At 42.8% G+C, this 22,558-nt stretch overlaps 1 protein-coding gene across 2 annotated transcripts; it reads left to right on the plus strand.

Annotated features, from left to right (window-relative positions):
* On the plus strand, nt 1-16,232 carry LOC108940276 (MAP kinase-activated protein kinase 2-like). 2 transcript variants are annotated; one of them, XM_029247991.1, is made up of 10 exons: nt 1-736; nt 11,510-11,649; nt 11,919-11,983; nt 12,119-12,195; nt 12,562-12,688; nt 12,803-12,878; nt 13,046-13,170; nt 13,724-13,809; nt 14,156-14,236; nt 14,331-16,232. In XM_029247991.1, exons 1-10 carry the CDS (start codon nt 491-493, stop codon nt 14,469-14,471), a joined length of 1,164 nt encoding a protein of 387 aa, XP_029103824.1. In that variant the 5' UTR covers nt 1-490; the 3' UTR covers nt 14,472-16,232. The 2 variants fall into 2 exon arrangements, with proteins under 2 accessions (XP_029103824.1, XP_018617813.2); XM_018762297.2 differs by having other exon boundaries at nt 2-736; nt 12,116-12,195.
* The last annotated feature ends 6,326 nt before the right edge of the window (nt 16,233-22,558 follow it).

Here is a 22,558-nt window from a genome sequence, read left to right on the forward strand (position 1 = left end):
TTGGAAGTGGGAGGAGGAGAACGAGGAGGAGAAGGAGGAGGGGAACTCGTCTTGAGGGCGCAGCCCGGCTCCACCAGACCTTCTGACGTTCTTCTGCTGCGGGACACATCCGCCGCGACGTTGGTGGGTGGGAGCGGCTCCAAAAAAGACAGCGATCGCCGATCGGCGCGCTTCTCATTCTTGTTGGACGAGCCGAGCGGCAGCACGCGGAGGAGTAAAGTTAAGCAGGCGAAGTGACTCATAAGGAGCCCAGGAGCAGGAGTCGGGGCTCCTCGGAAGGAGGAGAGGGACGGACGCTGCTGCTGCTGCTGCTGCTGCTGAAGCCCTCGCTTGTTCTCTCGGTCCCGGGCAGGCAGAGGTGGAGCGCCGACGACACGCTCGGACTGCGACTCAAAGTTGAAGCAAACTTTTCTTGCCGAGGACTTTCGGGAGAGGAGGAGGAGGAGGAGGAAGAGGGCGCGGGCGCGAGCTCTCCCCGCGAGCCTCGGCGATGCTGTCCAACCAGAAGAACCAGAAGCCGCCGGGCTTGTCGCAACAGAACAACGCGCCGTCGTCGCTGTCGCTGCCGCCGGCGCCGCCGCCGCCGCCGCCCGTCCACGTGAGGCCCGCGCTCCAGATGAAGAAGCACGCGATCACGGAGGAGTACAAAGTCACGAGCCAGGTGCTCGGGCTCGGCATCAACGGCAAGGTTCTGGAGGTCTTCCACAAGAAGAACGGGCAGAAGTACGCCTTGAAGGTGGGCCCGGGCGCTGCGCTGCGCTCCTCACATGATGAGAAGCTTCCCAGATCTTTGCTGCATCTCGTAAGAAAAGTGTCACACTGTGTAGCGTTCCACTCCACACGTTGAGTGGTGGGTCGTCACTGAAGCTCTCAAGTGCAGAACCAAAAGGTTCAGTTGGATACAGTCAAGAGTTCAGTAGCAGATTCCAGGTGGTCTTAGGTGCTTCTGTTGGCCTTTCCTGGTAGGAGGTTCCATGTTGACCATACTTGTGTTCATGGCCCACTTGACATATTCAGGGTTCTCTTACTAGGTGGGGGAAAATGAGTGGTGGTCACATTGTTTTTAACAGCAGACCTGTTGGACGCAGCAGGAACATGTCAGCGGGCCTTCCGTCGAGTGACGTTTCACACATACAGAGTGAGCCACAAGTTTGTAGATCCTCTTGGATATTTAGGCTTGTAATAAATATAAATAAACATAAACTAATGGTCTGGAGTAACATTACCATAGCAGCACTGAAAGTTCTCCTCGTAATATGAGACATCGAGATGGGAAACTGGATGGGTAGCATAGCAGTTAGAGCTGCTGTCTTTGAACCCAAAGGTTGCAGGTTTGAGTCTCACCTCCACCAGTAGTACCTTAAAACAAGGTACTTACTCTGAATTGCTCCAGTAAAATTACCAAGCTGTATAATTAGGTATGTAATTATAGGTAGACTGATATTGTAAGTTGCTTTGGAAAAAAGTGTGACCTAAACAAACAAATGTTAGTATACAAGCAATCAGTGCAGTGTGAATAACTGTAGCTAATTCTTAAAGGAATGGGTTTTAAAAGTGGATCTCAGGCTGTGGCGCTTCAGGCCTGGGTATGACCTCTTTAAAAAAGTGGGATTCACTCACAGCCATGTAATTTAAATGCCAGTAATCGGCGTGCGTGTGTTCTGTCATGGTCCTTGGTGGTCTTTAATTACACTTGGACTTTTCATTTGCTGTTGTCCACTGCACTTAGTTACAAAAAGCAAATGCCTTGATACTTTTATTAATTTAAGCTGACACATTTCTCTAAAGTGACTTACATTGTTAAGGTGACAGTTATTACAAGCTTACAATTATTTGTCCATTTATACAGCTGGGTAATTATACTGGAGCAATTTAGGGTAAGTACCTTGTTCAAAGGTACTACAGCCAGAAGTGGGGATTAAACTTGCAACCTGTGCATCCAAAGGCAGTAACGCCTAGCCAATACACCATCAGCTGTCCCTGGGGCATATTTTTTTCCCAAAAGCCATAGGATCCTTCAGTTGAACCTTGAAATACCTTTTAAAAGTTAACTTTTTCACTTGCTTTTACATTCTGTGTCCTCAAGCAGTGTAGTGTAACCCATGCTATCTTATTTATAGAGTTGGTTTGTACACATGAGTTTAAAACCTCATTGGAACCATTGTATTCTGCATATACAGTACATGGTTTTAACTGTAAAGTTCTTTTTGTCTTAAACCACTCGACAGTCACTTACCAGTTTTACTTTAAGGAGATGCTTCAGGGCTAGAAATATACACACACTGTCTGAAACTGCTTATCCTGTATGAGGTCGCAGCAATGCAGAGCCTAACCCAGTAACACAGGGCACAAGGCTGGAGGGGGAGGGGATGCACGCCAGTCTGTCACAAGGCACCCCAAGCAGGACTCGAACCCCAGACCCACCAGAAAGCAGGACCCAACCAAACCCGCTGTGCCACCGTGCCCCCCGGGGCAAATATGGCTCTTCTGAAAGGAGAAGTTCTGCAGTTGTTGTTATTGTTAACCGAGGCAATTGTTATATTCTATTAATTGTATTATGATGATTAAAAAAACAGTTTCACTTTTGCAGTCCATGGTAACAGTGCAGTTCTAACAGTTTATTTAGTTTGACAGTGTTCCCCCCCGCCATCCTTTGTTTTTTTTGAAAAGTGAAAGTTCTGGTGTGGCTGTAACTGCAACTTTTTGAAGAGGCCACTGTTTGTTTGGCACTGGTAGGGGAGCCTGTGTCCCTCCTGAAGAATTGTCTTCACTCATCTTGTTACAACTCATCCCAGTCACTCCACTATGCTCTACGAAACGTACCGTACCTGTCATAGTCTAATCTTGCAAGGCAGCCATTTACCTGAGTGGTGTTTAAGAGTTGGCGCGGCGGGCTTAGCCAAGGCCTGCTGTGTGCCTGGTCTGGGGTTCGAGTCCTGCTTGGGATGCTTTGCAGTAGACTGGTGCCCCCCCTCCAGGGTGTGCCCTGTGCCCCCCAGCTAGGCTCCAGCTTGCTCCAACCCCACTCGGGACAAGTGGTTGCACACATTGTTTTAGAATGATATGGTGTTAAGGTACAGGAAGTGTGCGCATTCTGTCCCTGTTGCTACGGTGTTATTCAGCCTTTGTTTTCTTCATCTGTAAAGGTTGATGTCTGGAAAATGAGTTCTGATCAGACCATCATTCTCAAACTTTCACTCTGGTGTGATCCATTGACGGCAAGTCGACCCGCGGAAACCATTTCTGATACCGTTCTCCATTCCTGTTGATGTTGGATACTTTGAGCACAAAGTGTGTGACGATGTTTATAAAGAAAATATCACCTGTTGCTGTTAAAGATCTTGCAAAGAAGAAGAAACTCTTGGCAGTGAAGGCTTTATAATATACAGTTTTTACCAGTTGTTGCTGTTAGATGTGTCAGAAAATAGAGCAGTACTCAAAATAAGACTCCTGGACAGTGTTGGTGTTGTTCCAGATGACACTTCGAGTTGTCATGGAAGAGTGAAGAATGTTCTTCATGTTTCAGTATCTGTGACCTTTATTAAGTTCGGAGTTATGTTCGTACTCGTCATCTTTGACATCTACTGTGTTTTGGTTATCTTTTTGACCTTAATACTCTGAGATTGCTGCGGTATGGTGCAGTGGATGATATGGTTGTGTAGGTGTCATGTGAATGGTTTATTCATCACCCCCTTGAGTTGCCCCAACCTGCATCCCAAATTGGCCAAATATCCATAATCCCTGACTTTCCTACCCACTTGGATGAACGGCAGGATGAAATATGAAAAGAAAGTTGGTTAGAAATCTCGACTGGTCCAGGTCCCTTGAGGAGAGCCAGCTGTTTTATTGAAGTTACTCTTATAAAACTGTCTAAAGATATGAAATATAAAGAATAAGGTCTTCAGCATTGGATTAAAAATGCCTGAGCAAAAAGAAAACGTGGTCCAAATTTTAAATTAATTGTTATATTAATTGAACTAGAGCTGTGGATTAAGGTTACAGACAGTCTACAATAATTTAAGCAAACTAACACAATACCAATCATAAATAGTAATTCAAGCAATGCTGTACGATAAGCTGGTGTAGCAGGGGCAATACGGACAGCGAAAGAATACTACACATCCAGAAATATGAAGAGTACCATCACTTACCAGCAGTACAGTGATAACACACACACACACACACACACACACACACACACACATTAATGGTCTTGAAATTGTGTTCACGTGTCACGGGTGGGGTACCAGGTAGCATAGCAGTTAAGGACACGGGCCTGTAACCCAATTGCGTTTTTTTGATCAACTTCCTAACATTGTCCTTCTGTCTTTGATCAGCTTGATTCACTTAAATTAATTCAATAAAATATCCAGCTGTGTACATGGGAGCAATTATATGGTGTATATCTTTCAAGTATGAGAACAAAAGCAAGGTAACTAAGGCAAAAGCAGCGGCCAGAAACGACTTAAAATTCTGCTGAATGTGTCTGATGGTAATCAGAAGTATTAGCTAGTTTGCTGATCGCACAATGACCGAGTCAAGGGTGCTGTGCGGATCTCCTGATAACCCAGAAGAAAACTCAGCTTCCTTCCTCAACCCCACGCCTTACATGAAAATGAAACTGAAATGAAACCCAATTTTGAGAACTGCCCTTCACCGGCTAAAAAAAGACTAGTAAGCGATATTGCTAACGGACTGTTCTTTTTTTTGAAACGACTGGTTTTACTTCACAGGGGCACGGTGGCGCAGCGGGATTGGCTGGGTCCTGCTCTCTGGTAGGTCTGGGGTTCCAGTCCTGCTTGGGGTGCCTTGTGATGGACTGATGTCCCGTCCTGGGTGCGTCCCCTCCCCCTCCAGCCTCGTGACCTGTGTAGCCAAGTTTGGCTCCGGTTTGCCGTGACCCCGCTCGGGAAAAACTGTTTCGGTCAACGTGGGAGGGGTTTACTTCCTAACCAAATGCACCTTAGCCGAGTCCTTACCAGATGGGCATCTTTCTGGGCATCTCTCTAAAAGGAGAAGTAAGGTGTTTGTGACTGGTATAATCCCGTGGTATTATTTGCATGGTAGTGCTGTATGCCAGCTGCATGAACTAATGCATACTTCCCTGCTAGTTCATCTTCATGCCTTTTCATTGACTTCATATTCAGCATATGGTCAACCATAGAGAGCCCAGTCCAAGATGGCTGTGATATATGGTAAAGTTTTTTTTAATTTTTAAAAAATGTATTTATTTTTCATAGTGTTTTTTGGAAAATGCAAATGAAGCAATCATTAAAGTAATGGGAAAGCTGGTACTCTAGTGCTTAGAGCTACTGCCTTTAGATCCAAAAATCACGGGTTCAATCCCCACCTCTGGCTGTTGTACCCTTGAGCAAGGTCCTTACCCTAAAAGATTGCTCCAGTGAAATTCTCCAGCTGTATAAATGGTAAATAAGTGTTAGCTAATAATTGTAACCTTAACTTCATAAGTCGCTTTGCAGAAAAGTGTCAGCTATGTGAATGAATGTAAGTTGAATGACATTACTGGTTCGATGGCTTTAGATTTGTTTTGCACCTTTTCACATCTCTATTGTGTTGTACTGGAAGCACTAGCAGGCGTACCCTGACAACGTACAGGGAAGTGTTAGTTGAGTTCAGATCGATTTTTCTTTCCTGGCCTGCGTTGAACCTCAGACCTCATGGCCGTTTCCCCGCAGCGCTTTTTCCTTTTTTGTTGACTTTCGAAATTCTTCTCTGCAAGCCCTTCATCATGTGGCTTACACAAGCCTCCTGGCTGAATCGCTGTTTACGGGAAAAACGTAGTCTTTGCTTCTCTTTTTCTTATAACACAAAATGCCACTTTCTAAGCAGAAACAGTTTTAGCCTCTGGTCCTACTGCTTTGTTCCCGGTCTCAGCAGGACTTCATATTGGTGCCATTATCAAAATGGTTTTGCCATGGGTTCTTGGTGGCCATATGGCAGTCATTTCTGGCTAATGGGATTAATAACTTGCTGTTGTGATTACTTCATCAGGCTCTTAGTCCTCAGCATATTTTTTGTCCTTTTGTTGAGATGTAACTGCTGCGTTGCTGCTCCGTGAGCATGATTGTTTCAGCACATGCATGTGGATGTGGGTGTGGCTTCGGTGTCTGACACCGTAGTGGCTAAAATTTCAGATGGCCTATTTATCAGTCCCAACCAATGTGTCATAGCTTGGGTTACACCTGAGTGGAATTGCTGAGATGGACTTTACTAGTTTCTCTCCACAAACACCACTCTTCATACTGCAGACATCGCCAAGTCATGGTATGTACTGTACGTCTGCCCTTTGTTACAGCTCAAGAGGTTTTTATTTGAAATATTTACACAGAAAGGAGGGTTTCCCCCTCCCCCAGTCTTTGCATTCCCCATCAGGCTTTTGTGGAGCTGTGATTTTTGTAGGTAATGGAAAAATGGCCCAATATGGTATAGTGTTTATTACCCACCCTTATGTGGCCAAAAACCAGTGCTTACCTTATGAGTGATATTGTTTATGAAGTGCGTCTCATATTTTGCTTCGGTATCTTTGGCAAATGCAGTATCAGGCAAGTAATTCATGTTTTTAGTATTCCATATTAGAAGTGCGTTCATACTTCCATGAAGAGTGCCGTATATAGAATGACTGAAGCGACAGCTTTGATGTGATGGCCTGCTCAGTGAAATGCAATGAAACAATATTTGCTGTATGGGTGACCTTTATAAAAGCATACAATTTAGATGAATCTCTCAAGACCTATGACTGACAGAAAAAGCTGCATAGTTATAAATGACACGGTAATAAATTTACTGCATTGTAATTCAGCAAACATACCGTTGCCAAGATACGTGAACAAACACTTGCACAATATTTACCCTCTGTTTAACGTGACTGAAATATAAGAGTTTTACTGTTGTATAAGTAATAGTCTGGAATAATTAAGTCTATGAAATGCATATAATGTAGAACTTATTTGGCTTTGCCATTGTTTTTAATATGTTTCTGTGGTATGGCAGTATAACAATGTTACCTGAGCAGAAGGCTTTTAAGTTTTTCCATGTGTCTCAAAACAGTAGTTGAACTGTATCCTTTTTATGCTAGAAACAAAATACAATAATATACTTCTGAGATTACTGGTCAAAAAGATGATGTTCTCTAAGGATATTAAGACAGAGGGAAATGAAAAACGTGGCACAAGAGTTGCGTGTGGTGTCCTGATGAGAGAAAACGTGATATCACCGATCCGAACCCTTGTCAATCATGAAGAACTGCTTTTTTTAAATCTTATTTTAGAAGATCCAGCTTTACCTCTTCAGTGTTGAACAGATTTTATTTTTTAATGTGTTTTCACAGCTCCTGTGACCAAACTCCCCTGTGTTTAGTTAATGTAAGCAAGTGTTAGCGGTCTGTTTATGGTCATGAAGTTCTGGTGTTGCTTGTCTCAGGGTTTCCCTTGTCTGAATCACATGAATGATGTCATGCATACGCTGCTGTATTAATAGTGCACGTAAACAGAAGGCTTTAATACAAGCAGGCATTGTCATGTTAACACATTGAAGAGGCTCCTGGCTCAAAAACCACCAGACCCAGGAAGGGCGGTGTGGTGTGGTGGGGTGGTGAAAGTGACTTGGCGCTTTTTGTTACAAAAAAATTGACAAATGAAGCTTTCTTTTGATTTATTTTCCATTTTTCCTTTTGATTTCAATGGTAATATAAGCGGACGGTACAGTGGTGGAGCGAGTAGCTCTGGTGCCTCACAGCACGATGTGGATTTGAACCCAGCTCAGTGTGTGTAGTTTGTGTTTTTTCCTGTGTTCGTCTGTGTGTCCTGCAGCCTAAAGATGTGTTTATTGGAACTGGTGACTAGAAATTGTGATTGCTCTGTGAGAGATTGAAATCCCATCCAGGGTGTGCTCTGCCTCATGCTTATCAGCAGCTTCAGGGGTAGGCTCTGGACTACTGTGACCCAGCATTAGGATGACACGTGGCACTTGATAATGAATGAATGGAAGCACCACTCTTAATTGATGGACCAGTCATGTTAAAATGAGAGCACAGGTGGTTCCCGATTTACGATGGGGTTACGTTCTGCGAAACCCATCATAAATCGAAAATATCATAAGTGGAAAATGCATTTAATACACCTGATACACACCTCTGCGTGGCAGACTGGGAGATGGGAGATTGCTGCCGTTGCCCAGCATCACGAGAGGGTGTCACACCGCATATCGCTTGCCCAGGAAAAAATCAAAGTTCAAGATTCGAAGTACGGTTTCTACTGAATGTCTATCGCCAGCTCACCATCGTAAAGTCGAAAAAATCGTAAGTTGAACCATCGTACACCGGGGACCGCTGACCTGTACTGAGGCTATACCGCCTTTTCAGACTGTTGCCCCCTTAGCTTCCCAGTTTTGTACCCTGCTCTATTAGGGGCTCTTGAAAGGTGAAGGGCTACCAAGTCTGGCCCTCTCTCGCTTGGTGCTGGAGGCCCTGGTGCAGCTGTAGCAGCTGAAGGAATGGATTATCCAGGAGGGGCAGCTGGTAGCTGATTTAAGGATCTGCCGTGGGGCATTCGTGCGGTTGTGAATTGAGGAGATTATGGCGGCTGGGTGGGTCTGGCTTAAGCTTGTTGCGTTGGTGTTGCGCGAAAAACATTTAAATTTGTGCGGTGCTTTTTATGAATACCAGGCTTCTTTACCACCTAATTCATATATATATATGTATATATATATATATATAATTAACGAGAAATATAATTAAAAATGTTTGTATGTGAAGGAGATCAGTACGGTTTTTTCCTTCTCACAATCTTATGAAAACTTATGCCGAGAGAAATGGAGCAGCTGTGGAAGTTGGAAGTTCTAACTTTTTTGGATACTCCAAAAATACACCAAGCCAGTTTGTTCTTGTTACAGTTGAGAGATTGCTGTAATGTACCAAATTTTCTCATCCAAATATGATGAGAAAGGTCCAAAGGGAATTTTTTTCTAGTCTAATATTGACCTTCTTCATATCACAGTTTTTTCTTTAGACTGAGCCATATGAAGGTGCTTTTCAAGAACATTTTATTTTGCTTTATTCTCCCCACACTTACAGCAATAAACTCTTAATCTAGATTTAAAAACGCTTCTGTCTGAGTGTTATGCCACTGTACAAATGAAACATACAGTCAGTATAATTTCAATACAAGTTTCTGTAAGCGCATTTTTGTCTTTTCGCTTGAAACTATTGGACTGATTAAGTGCCTGCTCAGTATAATATCCACCCATGTGGGTGTGTGTGACTCAAGGCTGGACTAGGAAAGGGTGGGGCCGATTCTGTTTGCTTCCACTTAGCAATCTGGTTTGCTCCAGCGGCCAGATGTCATGCAGTGAGAGGTGTCGGGGAAGTGGGTGTTGAGCACCTTCGTCATGGGGAAGGGTTGTGGTTCTCGTCAGTTTTGGAGCAAAACAGTTCTGAGGCAGAGTAGCTGCCTGCAGGGACAATGAGCCACATTCCTTCCTCTCCCTGTCTGATTGGACTGCACAGTCTTGAGCTGTCTGTTGCGTTAGTTTCTCTCTCTCATTAGTTTATTTTGAGCATGAGCCAGCAACTGACACCATATCGCCTCTTGTTGAAGCTGTTGCACCTCATCGCACTAGCCAATTTCACAGTACTTTCCTCTTCCCTGGATCCTTATGCAGGGTACCTTTTATATATCCCTGAATTTCCTTACTGTGAGATGTACTTCGCTGCTTTAAAGACTGAGCAAGAGTCCAGTAAAACGGTAGGACTGTAACCCATTACAGAAGAATCAAGTTGCTGGTAAATTTCAAGCCAGTGCTTGCGATGTCGAGCGTCTTCGAGTCAAGGTCGACTCTTGGTGACCACATAAGTGGAGTCCCTCCAGAATATTCTGTCTTCCACTTGTAACCCTGGGGTTCAAAAGGGTGCATCTGTATGGCAGCTCTGGAGTCACATTCAGTAAGGTATGCTTAAGTTGTTTATGTGGAAGACTGAATACTTGTAAACACAAAAATAGTTTTTTGGCTAATAAAAATTTAGTGTTATTCCCTTTGGTTTGAATAAGAAGCCTAGTCGTAACCTACCTTGATCACTCTGCTCAGCCCTTCACTGGATATGCTTTAGCTGTCAGGTTCGGAGTCGAGAAGGAGAGCAGTAGAGAGCGGTAACTGGATATTGACTGGTGATTACAGGTTTGTTGGTGTGGGGGGTTTTCAGTGTTTTGTGACAATGGGGAAGCTGCTAAGTTGGCACATCCTTGAAGTATGGAAAATTCTCACAGGAGCTGTGGAATAAAGTACCAACTTGATCAGATTGTGGTAAAATGAGAAAAATGAAGGCACTTTTTATTAATTGTTTTTCCTAATGATCAGGGGAATTGTATATCCGAGTCTTAAGACTGTGTTAACAGGTATGTCTAGAGAACATGTGAAACTTGGTGTACTCTGCATTAATGTGGCATTAAGTTTTTATGCTTTTATGTGTGAAGTAACTTGCTAATTGAAGTGGTGTTCATTGAAGTACAAGGCAGTTATTCTCAAGTGGTGTAATATTAGTGGCTCCGAATGGGCAAAGCGAATAGCTTTTTTGGTTCGGTCAAGAGTGCCTTGCTGTTGCTAAGTGAATCAGCAGGACTGCCTTAATGTGAGTGTATAATGGGATCTGGTGTTCACAGAACTCTGGGCAGAGTAATTGTAGCTTCTCGTGCCAGTCATCAGAAGAGCTCGTAAACTAGGTCCTTTCAACAATGCTCCTGGAGGGCTGAGTTCGGGTGGTTTTGTTCCAGCCAGAATGTGAACCACCTGATTCAAGTTGCCTTTAATGAACATCTGTTTTGAGCACTTTGGTGTATAAGTAGGGCTCCATAACGTGTTGGACCCTGCAAGACCAAAACAGAATAGCCCTCTTATATGCGAACCAACCAATTATTTTTTTCCTGCTTTTGGAAAGCTGTTCTTTCTCTTTATGATGTGTTCATTATCGCTATTCCAGAGAAATCCTGCCAACATGTGCTGAGGGTGCCCGTTTCTTTATCTCGCGGCAAATGTGGTTGGGTGTGGAGATTTGGTAGCACGTGGATGTGCTTTATCAGGAGCTGTGTTTGCCCAGTGCCGTAAACGGACGCTTGTTGCCAGTGACAAAAAATTGACTATTTATTTACATGCATCATTTTGGCTGATATTTACCATTCCCTGCCGGTCAGTTTCCTCTTTCCTTTCTTAATATTGTGGCCATGCTTATGTTGTCAGTGCCAGAGCATTAATAATCAGTTCTCAAAAGTCATAAAGTTTTCTTTTTTTGCTTCTTTTGACAATACCGAAAATGTTCCTCATGATCTTCAGGGGAAAAAGCTATGAAATCTAAAAATTAATTTTAAGAACATACAGTTCTAATGTGGTGTAGGGAAATTTTTATGTTGGATAGAAACTAATACAATCTGTTGGCATTTTGGAGCCAGAGTCCTCTGGCACCGATGTTGTGTCTGTAAGAGTCTCCACTCCGTCCCCCCAGATGCTGCAGGATTGCCCAAAGGCGCGGCGCGAGGTGGAGCTACACTGGCGTGCCTCTGCCTGCAGCAACATCGTGCACATTGTGGACATCTATGAGAACCTCTACCAGAACAGGAGGTGTCTGCTTATCATCATGGAGTGGTGCGCACCCCCCTTCGTCTCACACACATACACACTGCTAACCACAGCGTACAGCTCCCTGTCTATGGAGACCACAGTCCCAATTTATAGCTTTGAGAAGAACATTTTGTTCATATCCTTCCCTGGTTTTTAAAGTAATTTATTTTTAAGTGATGACAGAGCTCAACTAGAAATGATTTTTATTTTTTTTTTTTTTTATGATGGAAGAGTTTCATCCTGTTTAAATCACTCTTCTACTCTTCTGGGTCATTGTGTGTCTGTCTATGTAGCATGGAAGGTGGAGAGTTGTTCAGTCGCATTCAGGACCGGGGGGACCAGGCGTTCACTGAGCGAGGTATACAGCATTACCTTTCTCGTCATAAGATGCTCTCTGCTTCCTATAGCAGATCAAGTAGAGAGCGATGGAACACCAGCTCCTTGATCAGTCCTGCAGGACACAGAGAGATCTCTCTCTTCTCTTTTCCAGAAGCCTCATGCATCATGAAGAGCATAGGAGAGGCCATCCAGTTCTTGCATGCCAATAACATTGCGCACAGGGATGTCAAGGTAAACCTGAAGCGTTGTAAATCCCCTTTTTGTTTTGATAAGCTTCAGAAATTTAATTTTTAACTAGTCTTTGTAACACTAGCTCTTTATGAGCTGGTAATTCAAGCCTACGTATAAATTATGAGGTGTTGAAATACCTCATTTAGTTTATAACGTGCCTGTTCTTAAAGGAGAAGCCTTGTTATATTTTTACGAAGACCTTAATTTGTTTTTTTATGATGGCAGGTGATGCAGCCAACAAAGCGAATGACCAATTGCGTTAGGTCTATAGTGCCCTGTGTCAATTTAACTTTTTTGCTCATGCATGAATGAAGCCACTGCTTGTCCGCTCCTCTGGATGGTAAAACCCTCTCATCTGCGTTTTAGCCAGAGAACCTGTTATATACTTCCAAAAAGCCGAACGCGATCCTCAAACTGACGGACTTTGGGTTCGCTAAAGAGACCACGCTGCACAACTCGCTGGCCACACCATGCTACACTCCCTACTATGTGGGTAAGGAAACAAATATTGCAATACATTCTGCCAAACAGTCTTATTATTTTATTTTTCTTTTGAAATGTTGGCCTCCAGATTAATCTGCTAAACTGCGATCACTTCTTTCCTCAGCTCCAGAAGTCCTTGGTCCGGAAAAGTATGACAAGTCATGTGACATGTGGTCCTTGGGTGTCATCATGTATATCCTGTGAGTGAGAATTTTGCAAAACCTTGAATCACTTTACACATTGTTGCAGTTGCATAAAAATGGTGTGTAAGTGTTACATGGAAGGCATGCATCAGTTACGTGTCAGTGGTCCTGGTATAACACAATCTTTCCTGTCTAACTGTAGTTCTTATGCTGCTTTTACCTAGACTGTGTGGGTATCCTCCTTTCTACTCCAACCATGGTCTGGCCATTTCTCCTGGAATGAAGAAGCGAATCCGCATGGGGCAGTATGAGTTTCCCAGATCAGAATGGTCAGATGTCTCGGAGGAAGGTAACTTGGATAAAGAGATGCCATGATGCCTTAGAGGATGCTACCTGATACCAGGTGTTTTGATGAAATGCTTAAACCACTTGTTTAAACAGGTGCATTTCATTTAGGAAAATAGTCAGCTGAGTCACTCACTCACACACACACACACACACACACACACACACACATTGACTGAAACCACTTGTCCCGAATGGGGTCGTGGCCAGCCGGAGCGTAACCCAGCAGCACGTGGCGCAGGGCAGGAAGGGGAGGGGAGGGAACACACCCAGGACGGGACATGGGTCCGTTGCAAGGCATCCCGAGCGGGACTCGAACCCCAGACCCACCAGAGAGCAGGCACAGGCCAAACCCGCTGCGCCACCGCACCCCCCCTCAGCTGAGTCACATAAGAACAAAAAATCCAAACGCCATTGCTCATTTTTTAGCGAGACAGGGTTTGACGCAGATGGAATGACGACGATGAATGGCCGGCAGTTCTCAGGAAGACTGTCACAAACCTGCTCGGGGAGATATTGCAAACGTGACACTAACATCTCTCACTCTGTTTTCTCAGCAAGGAGGCTCATCCGACACCTGTTACGAACCGATCCAACACAGAGGATGACAATCACAGAGTTCATGAACCATCCTTGGATCAATGTAAGCCAATAACTGTACATGTTTTATACTGTATGACCCAGGAGCATGATGATAACTTGAGTCAAATGTATTATTTGTGTTTTCGTTATCAAGTGGGAAAGCGCTGTAATGTACGTCTTATGGTATGATGACTTGGTTCTCTTCATTTGCGCTAACTTGCAAGCGTTTCCCTCCAGTACGGAAGATTAAACCCTCCAGGAGTTGTTCAGAATAAAATAATCTGACAAGAATTATTATAAATTAATCAACTTACCCTGAATTCCATAACTCCAGACAGGTGATGACACCTGAAGTAGGTGGTTGTTCTCTGCTGTTATGCAGCTTTCTTTCTCATTTCTTCCTTCAGCAGTCCATGATTGTCCCTCAGACCCCTCTCCACACCAGCCGAGTGCTGAAGGAGGAAAAGGACACCTGGGAGGATGTCAAGGTGAGCGGCCAAGTCTGAGAGCTGAGAGGACCACGGTGGTCCCATGTTGCGTTAACGTCCGAGCGTGAACTTCTCTGCATGCACTTTTGCTCAGGAGGAGATGACCAGCGCCTTGGCGACGATGAGAGTTGACTACGATCAAGTTAAGATCAAAACGATCGAGGACTCATCCAATCCGCTGCTGCTGAAGAGGAGGCTGAAGGCGAACACAGCCAGCAAGAAGCCCACCGGTTGAGAGGAACAGCCACGGCACACGACAGCAATTTTTTCACAGAAAATCATCACTTGACATGAATGCATAAAGCTGATCCTCCTCCTTGGTTTTTGACTTTATAAACTGAAAAATTTCCTCACTCTTGACCTGACTTTTGAGAGTGAAAAGATACATTAAGCAGGAACAGAAAATAGGATAATGACTATGATGCGATATAAAAGCTTTAATGTTTGATGCACGGCCGTTTTAATAATCTGAAATTATTAACGGACTCGCCGTTCAAACCAGGTGATCAGTCTATAGGTCAGGGAACTATGTTAATGAAGTATATTTTTATGTGATCACTCATGTCTGCTTTTTAAAAGGCCCACAGGAGACTGAATATAAACCAATTCTGTTACCATGATCGACCAACTTCAGCGTTTGCTTTCCGATGCCCTTTCAGTTGAAGCCTGACTGTGTCCCTTGTAGATCAGGAAAAAGATGTTCTGTCTGTACTGCCATGATCATAACTACAATATTTTTTTTAATTCAGATATATTATGTTAATACTGAAAAGACTTAACTGTTTTTACACTGTTAATCGGTCTTTTTTGATGTGCTGTCGATCAGTGGAACATATTTGGTACGCCAAGCTTTCAGTTTTTACTTTTTGAAAGTGTTACGCAATTACTGTATATGGTGAATCCATCCTTTAATGTTGTCTACCATCACACATGTTTTTTAGAGTTCTGTAGGATCTGCTGTTCCGCTCATGCGGCGAACAGGTGTGAGAATATTTTTGCCGAAATGGGATGTGCGGGATAATTGTCTAACCTTGCTGTAAAGGTGCTCTATTGATTAACTGGCTTCGCTGTGTCTTAGAAGCACAGTGTTAATTTTTAAAAGAACTTCTGTGGGTGGGTGGGGGGGGACTTCTTTGCCTCCTCCGAATAATTGTGCTGAAGTCCTCAGCTGTGCTGTGCTAAAGAATCAGTACATTTGGTCAGCTTTTTAACATTCCTGCTTACTCTTAAAATACACCAGCTTTACTATGATTTGTGGCTGTCTCTTCCTGGGAGACTGCAAACGCTGCCGCACCAGTGCCTGCGTCTTACACTCATATAATGTGGGAACACACACTCGCAGGCGCTGTACTGACCCTGGGAGTCCTGCTATTCTCATTCTGATATGAAATGTTACTCTCAGAATAAGCAGCCCCCCCATACAGCTTCTCCCAGGGGCTCGCTTCCTGTCTGCCTTTCGCATGCGGTTTGTGACCCTGGGAAGTACTTCTCTACATTTGAATGGGCGGTGAATTTTCTCTCAGAAATACCATCTACAGCTTAAGTGTTAATGGTACAAACCCATGTTGTTGTAACGTAGCATCGGCCGAATGTTAGGAAGCCGTCTAAATGCAACGAAACTAGCAATAATCAGAATTTTGTAAAATCATATTTAATATCAAAATGTGAGGACGGTCTTGTCTCGAGTCGCTCTCTTCTGTTATAACAGTTCTTCCGTGCTACGACCACACTGAGCACTTCTCGCTCTTCTGTATATTAACCACGGAAGCCTTTTCTCTCGGAGCCGTTCCCGTTCTTCCTTTACGCTGAAAAATGTGGAGTCGCGAGGCTTCTGGTTTGTATTTGCGTTGAGTATCTTAAATGCTTGCAAGTTATTGTTGCAGCCCTATGCTTAAAGGCCATTCCTGTAATCTGACAGCCTAAAATAGCAGATGTTTCTAATGATTTTGTTTTTATGTGGTGTGGGAGCATGGGGGGGTGTGGTGGCACAGTGGGTTGGACCACGGTCCTGCTTTCCGGTGGGTCTGGGGTTCGAGTCCCGCTTGGGGTGCCTTGCGGCGGACTGGTGTCCCGTCCTGGGTGTGTCCCCTCCCCCTCCGGCCCTACGCCCTGTGTTGCCGGGTAGGCTCCGGTTCCCCGTGACCCCGTCTGGGACAAGCGGTTCAGAAAATGTGTGTGTGGGAGCGTTATTAGAAATACTTTACCAGGAACTGACCACGGGAGTTCTTGGTTGAGAGCCTTATCGTTCAGGAAATGTGAGGGCAGTGTGATAGTACAGTGCGGTACTACAGTGTAAACTAGTGTGAGCTGTGACCTTTGTATACGTTTGTAGGCATTTGAAGTGGGTGGCACCGTGGTTGGAGCGGTACTCGTGCAATTGAAGCACATAGGTTTGAAGCCCACATTCTGATGTATTTTCCATGAACGATATATTTACCTTGAATTAGTTCCGTAAAGGGGGTGCGGTGACGTCGCGGCGCAGCGGGTTTGGCCGGGTCTTGCTCTCTGGCAAGTCTGGGGTTCAAGTCCTGCTTTTTGTGCCCTGCGGTGGACCGGCACCTCACCTGGGGTGTGTTCCCTCGCACCCTGCGTCGCCGGGTTAGGCTCCGGCTCGCTGCGACCCCGCTTGGGACGAGTGGTTTCGGACAACGTGTTTGTGTGTGTAGTTCTGTAAGAACAAACTAGGTGTTTATATGAATGGTAAATAAATCATTTAAGTCAAATACCTTCATCTTAATTAATACAGCAAGTTAGGCGATTTTGGAACAGCACAACTTTCCTTAACCGATTCCTTTATTTAAAGCCATTGCATTTGACCCAGGTTTTTATTACTGCAATAATTCAGGGTAACCTCCTTGGCGTAAAGCACTACAGTACTGTATAATTTCTTAACTGCTATGGCAGATGCTGCCTCATGGTGGAGACCAAGAGTTACAAGTGCATAACTAGTGTGAGGACTAATGTGAAACAGTACTTCTTAAAATGTTTCTGCTGATATACAGTACCATTTCACATACGGTGACGTATATTACTTTGGCAAGTGGACAAACTTTCTGTAAAGTCACAAAAGCCTTACTAAACAAGGATTGTGGTAGTACAAATTCTGCCTATGAATGGGTGGTGCGAGAGGACATGGATTCGATCCCCGCTTCAGTCTGTGTGGAGTTTGCATGTTCTCCCCATGTTTGTGTGGGTTTCCTCCAGGTGCTCTGGTTTCCTCCCACAGTCCAAAGACATGCTGTTCAGGTTCCCCCAGAGTGTGTGTGTGTGTGTGTGTGTGTGTGTGTATGTGTGTGTGTGTGTGTGTGTGTGTGTGTGTGTGTGTGTGTTCCACTGATGTATAGATGAGTGACCCAGTGTAAGTAGTGTATCTAGCAGTGTAAGTCACCTTGGTGAATAAGGTGTGTGGGATGATAACACTACACAGAGTTCATTAAAAGTTGCTTTGGAGAAAAGCGTCTGCTAAGTAAATAAATGTAAATGAATGTACATTGGTTTGGTTAACTTTTTCCTCTTTCGAGCAGAGATTTGTAATACAACAGAGAAAAGTGACGGTATTTAAAATGCATTTAAGAGCTCTTGATTAATAAAATCATTTGCTTGTCCGTAATCATACCAGCAGAGGAACAGAGACTTGCTGAAATATCTAGTTTTCCAAACCAATATGTGTATGGTTATTCAATATTAGTTGCTTCAATGGTCATTTTAAACGTTCCCGTATTGTTTAGGTAACTGTTCATCTCACACTTGAACCCTGGATTACCTGAAGGATTCAGTCCATACATCATTCAAATGATTGTCACAGTTTGAGCTATGGGCTTTTCCCAAAAGGCTCTTTCATTTGTCTTCATTTATTGTAAATACATGTATCATGAACTAATTCCAATCCTTCTTCTGTCAACTCCTCGCCAAGCTCTCTAACATCCCAGTACACCTGCCACAAAAAAAGATTCCCTTTTGAATGTCTTCCTCTGACCCCTTTTCACTTTTCAGTGTCATTGATCATCACTGATCACTGCGATCAGTCAAGGCAGAAGGCACTGATTAGGTCAGCTTCTGTACATTACCTTATAGTAAGTTAGTATCTCTCTGCAAAACACCAGTGTTTAACACCAGTGTTAAAAAGTGAGTGGAAGTACCAGCTGAGGACTTATTATCAATTAAGTTCTATAAATGATATAAAGTTTATTTCTGGCATAAAATACAAATTGAGCATATGTGTACGACTTCATTCAGAGACTTTGACAGAGTACATAATTTATTCAGTTTTTATATGAGAAAAGAATGTTCAGTTTTACTTTTAATGATTTCCGAAAGCTTCTTCTGTAATTGTCAAAATAAGACCTACTTGTCAAGGCGAGGAGGATTTTAAGAACATTTCAGTGCTTTTAAGAGGATTAATAGCTTTGCAACCTTTAGCCCTTCAGGTTAATGTAAATTTAATGCTGTCATTTAAACCATGATTAACATCTGTAGGAAAACATCTTAACTGAAATCTTAGCTGGACCACAAACCTTCATGCAAGAGGGTGTCATCTAGGACCAAGAATTGGGTGAAAATTTAATTGGTTCACCACCTCTTCACTGGAAACAGATCAATATCTGCTTTTCAGACCGTTACGTTTTTACTCAGGTACAACTGTGCCTTGGGGTTTTGTGAGTACAGCATTCAGGAAGAGAAAAGAGAAAGAGAAAATATCTGAATTGGGAAGGGGACAAATGAAGGGTTTTCCTCTGATTTCTTTTCATTCTTATCACAATTGAAAAATGGGATCTAAAAACTCATACATACATACATGAATTTAGAAAAAAACTGTTATGCTTATTTTATTTTTTAATATCACTTCCACTTTGAAGAAATTACAGACACCCAGAGGTGTATAGTATACAGTTACATTTACTTTACTGGTACTTCAGTACATTTCTGGAGAAATTGTACTTAAGTAATTTTTGGCAATAATACTTTTTACTTCTACTTGGATACAACTGTAAAGAAAGAAATGTTTCAAATTTTTTACTTTACTACAACCTAGTAGTAGCACCTCTTTACTGTCAGCAGACTCCTCCTGTGAATTTCATTGGCCATTGTCAGATATCCGTCACAACGTTTCTCAACATTAATAGGCCAAGGGGATTTGTTAAGCAGCTCAATTTATGGTGAAAGTCTATGACTTCAAATTTAGGCTGTCCATGAAAGAACAAACAGTTGTAGTTTTAATTTGTCATTTAATTGACACTTCCATTCAAAGTGACTTACCGCAGTAACCAGTTCAATGACGGCAAGATGTCCAGATCCTGTTGCAGCCAAACACCCCCACACATTACCCTGCCTCCACCATGCTTGACTGTTGTGTAAATGATCTTACTCTGAAATGCTGTATTTGGTTTTTGCCAAGCATTTACTGTAATTAAATCATGAATATATCTTTCTAGTACTGTGAATGCATTTTCCTCGTTTTATAGTAAAGCCAAGTAGTTTTTTCTCATTTCTGTTCAACCTTATTCTGGGGACTCTACTACCCCCCACTGGAAAGAGCATTCTGGCTCTGTGTGGGTTATCCTAGCTATACTGACGGCACATCCTCAACAATAATTTCTGGCTCCGCTGTGGTGGAACAATCTACCCCTCCCACTCAGAACTGCTGAATCTCTGTCCACATTTTAAAAAAAAGGGTCTAAAAACTCACCTCTTCTGGACTCACTTCACCCATCATCTCTTAAGTTCATGTAAGGTATAAATATTCAAGCACTATAACTTTAAGATCATGTCCAAATTAACCTTTACACAGCTACTCCTGTAATGTAATGTAAATGCTTATATACGGTATATCTCAAAAAAAATATTACTAGGAATCATGGAAATTTGGATAAAGTTTTATGCAGCTACTCATGTGATGAACATTAGTTCATATGGGGGAAAGAAACTAACTGTACTTAAAATCACGCATCTACATCTAAGTCTCTCTTCCTGCTAATGTAATGTACACATTGTATCTTCTATGAGATGTATGCTGCTTTGGAGAAAGCGTCTGCTAAATGAATAAATGTACATGTACTGTGAATGTAAAGGGTATACTGGCTACAGTTGCATTCCAACCTTAATGAGAACAGTATACTGAATTTATATTAAGCCTATAGGATGTACTGGCTACACATCCCCCTACACTTCACATATGTGTTCATTAGCTAGATAAGTTTTGCTACTTTCTAGTCAGAACTTCATGGTCAACATAAGTGGTGGAGTTTCATTTAACTAACCTGTAGACAGCTTCAGTAAAGTAGCTGTATTACTTTTTCAGCCCAATGCGTGCTGCTGTATAATTTTTGTGTCCTTTATGTTTTATGAACCTTTGCCTAACAAGATGACAAACAAATCAACTAGACCGACTGACTAAACCAACTTCATAGAATGTAACTAACCAGCTGGTGAGCTAGTAGATAGTCTTTTATTTCTTTTTTTATTTAACTCATAAGTCTGAATGACAGTATCTAATTTTAGAGAAATAACAGATTCCAGTACAATTCCAAAATATCTGTTTAAGCTGTTGACATTGCTGGAGGTTCAGAGCATTAAAAAGCATAACTTCAATCAAAGTGATTTGATACTTGTAGTTTTTTGACCTGATTCATTTTTACTTTCACTCAAGTACATTTTTGGATGAACACTTTTATTTGAATAACTGTTTTCTGAAAGTAACAGTACTTCGGTATTTAACTTCTCTTTCCACCTCTGCAGGTAGGTTTTTTAAATTTTTGATCATTTTATAGGTCTGTTCTAATTCTAGAATTATTTTTACAATGTTGTGAGATATTTACAGTGAATATTTAAATTTTTTTATTCAGCAGACACTTTTTTCCCCAAAGCAACTTCCAACAAACTCTGTGTAGCATCATCAGCCCACACACCTTATTCACCGTGGTGACTTACACTGCAAGATACACCACTTACATTGGGTCACTCATCCATACATCAGTGGAACACACACACTCTCTCTGTCACTCACACACTATGGGTGAACCTCAACAGCATCTCTTTGGACTGTGGGAGGAAACCCACACAGACATGGGGAGAACATACAAACTCCACACAGACTCAGTGGGGACTGAACCCATGTCCTCTCACACCTCCCAGGCACTGTGAGACAGCAGCACTACTTGCTGTGCCACTGTACTGCCTAAATTTGAAACAGATTTGCTCTATAGACACTTTCTCAGTCACAGTGACTTAATTTTTTTTGGTCAGGGAGCTTTGACGAGAAGGTGGGGGAGAGGATTTCTCAAAACTCCAGGAGAGAAGACCTTTCTCATGCCAGCCTGCTCCATGGTTTGAGCTGTGGCTACCAGAGTATTGGCAGTGACGCACGGCCTTCTCTCGGCTGTGTGGGAAACAACCCGGCAGGACTGTGTTCCAAACCAGAGGTCACAGATGTTTCCTCTCTGTTGCACATGGTCCTGTCAAAAAATGTCTTCTTAAACCTATGACCCAGCACAATAAAAAATGGAAGGTCAGATTGAGATGGCCATATTTCAGAAAGCTTCCAGCCTTCATAACTAGGCACATGGTACTATTGTGTAATTTTGATGATGAGAAATGAGATAGATAGATTTCACAGAATTGCTTTACAGAAAAAATAAAATTCTATGAGATCAGATTCACTTGCCCTGAAAGTATTGAAAAAAATAAGAGAAAAAAGTAAGTGTAGGGGCAATGCAAAGCTTGTGTTCCTTTTTCTCAGTTTGAAGATTCAGCAGAAATATTACTGTTTTAGCACAGTTATGTCATTTCCAGATTTCTGTGATAAAGCTTCCTGTTTGACAGCGTATGTTCACCCCGTTCTTTCTAAGCATCCTTTCCTTTTCATGTGGCTTTTTGAAGTATGCATTTGTGGCCCATTGTACAGCATGTAGCATAAAGAGAAGTCAACATTTTAAAATCAGTTTAAGTTGGTGTTCTTTGTGATATGTCGCAATATCCCTAAAAGTCTGAAAAAGTTACATCTTCACTGCTTAGAATATCAGTGTCACTACAGCATCCCTCTTGTGGAAAACAGTTACCTTGAATGCCTGCCCACTTGGAGCTGCCCCAAGTGTGGTAGTCCTAGGTTGTCCATGGTCAGGACCTTTGTATATTTTCATCGACTGGATAGCTGGTGCAGTACACAAGTCTGACATCTGGGCTGACCCTAGTAGGTGGTGTGGGAATGTTTTCTGACTCACAGTACAGAGATGGTCCACCAGCCTGCTGTTTCTCCGGCACGTTGCACTAACCTCCACAGAACCTTCAAGAATTCAAGCAATGAAGCCCATTCTCAAGGACAGGTGT

The sequence above is a fragment of the Scleropages formosus genome, chromosome 2 (genome assembly GCF_900964775.1).
Source record: "Scleropages formosus chromosome 2, fSclFor1.1, whole genome shotgun sequence".
Taxonomy (NCBI): Eukaryota; Metazoa; Chordata; class Actinopteri; order Osteoglossiformes; family Osteoglossidae; genus Scleropages; species Scleropages formosus.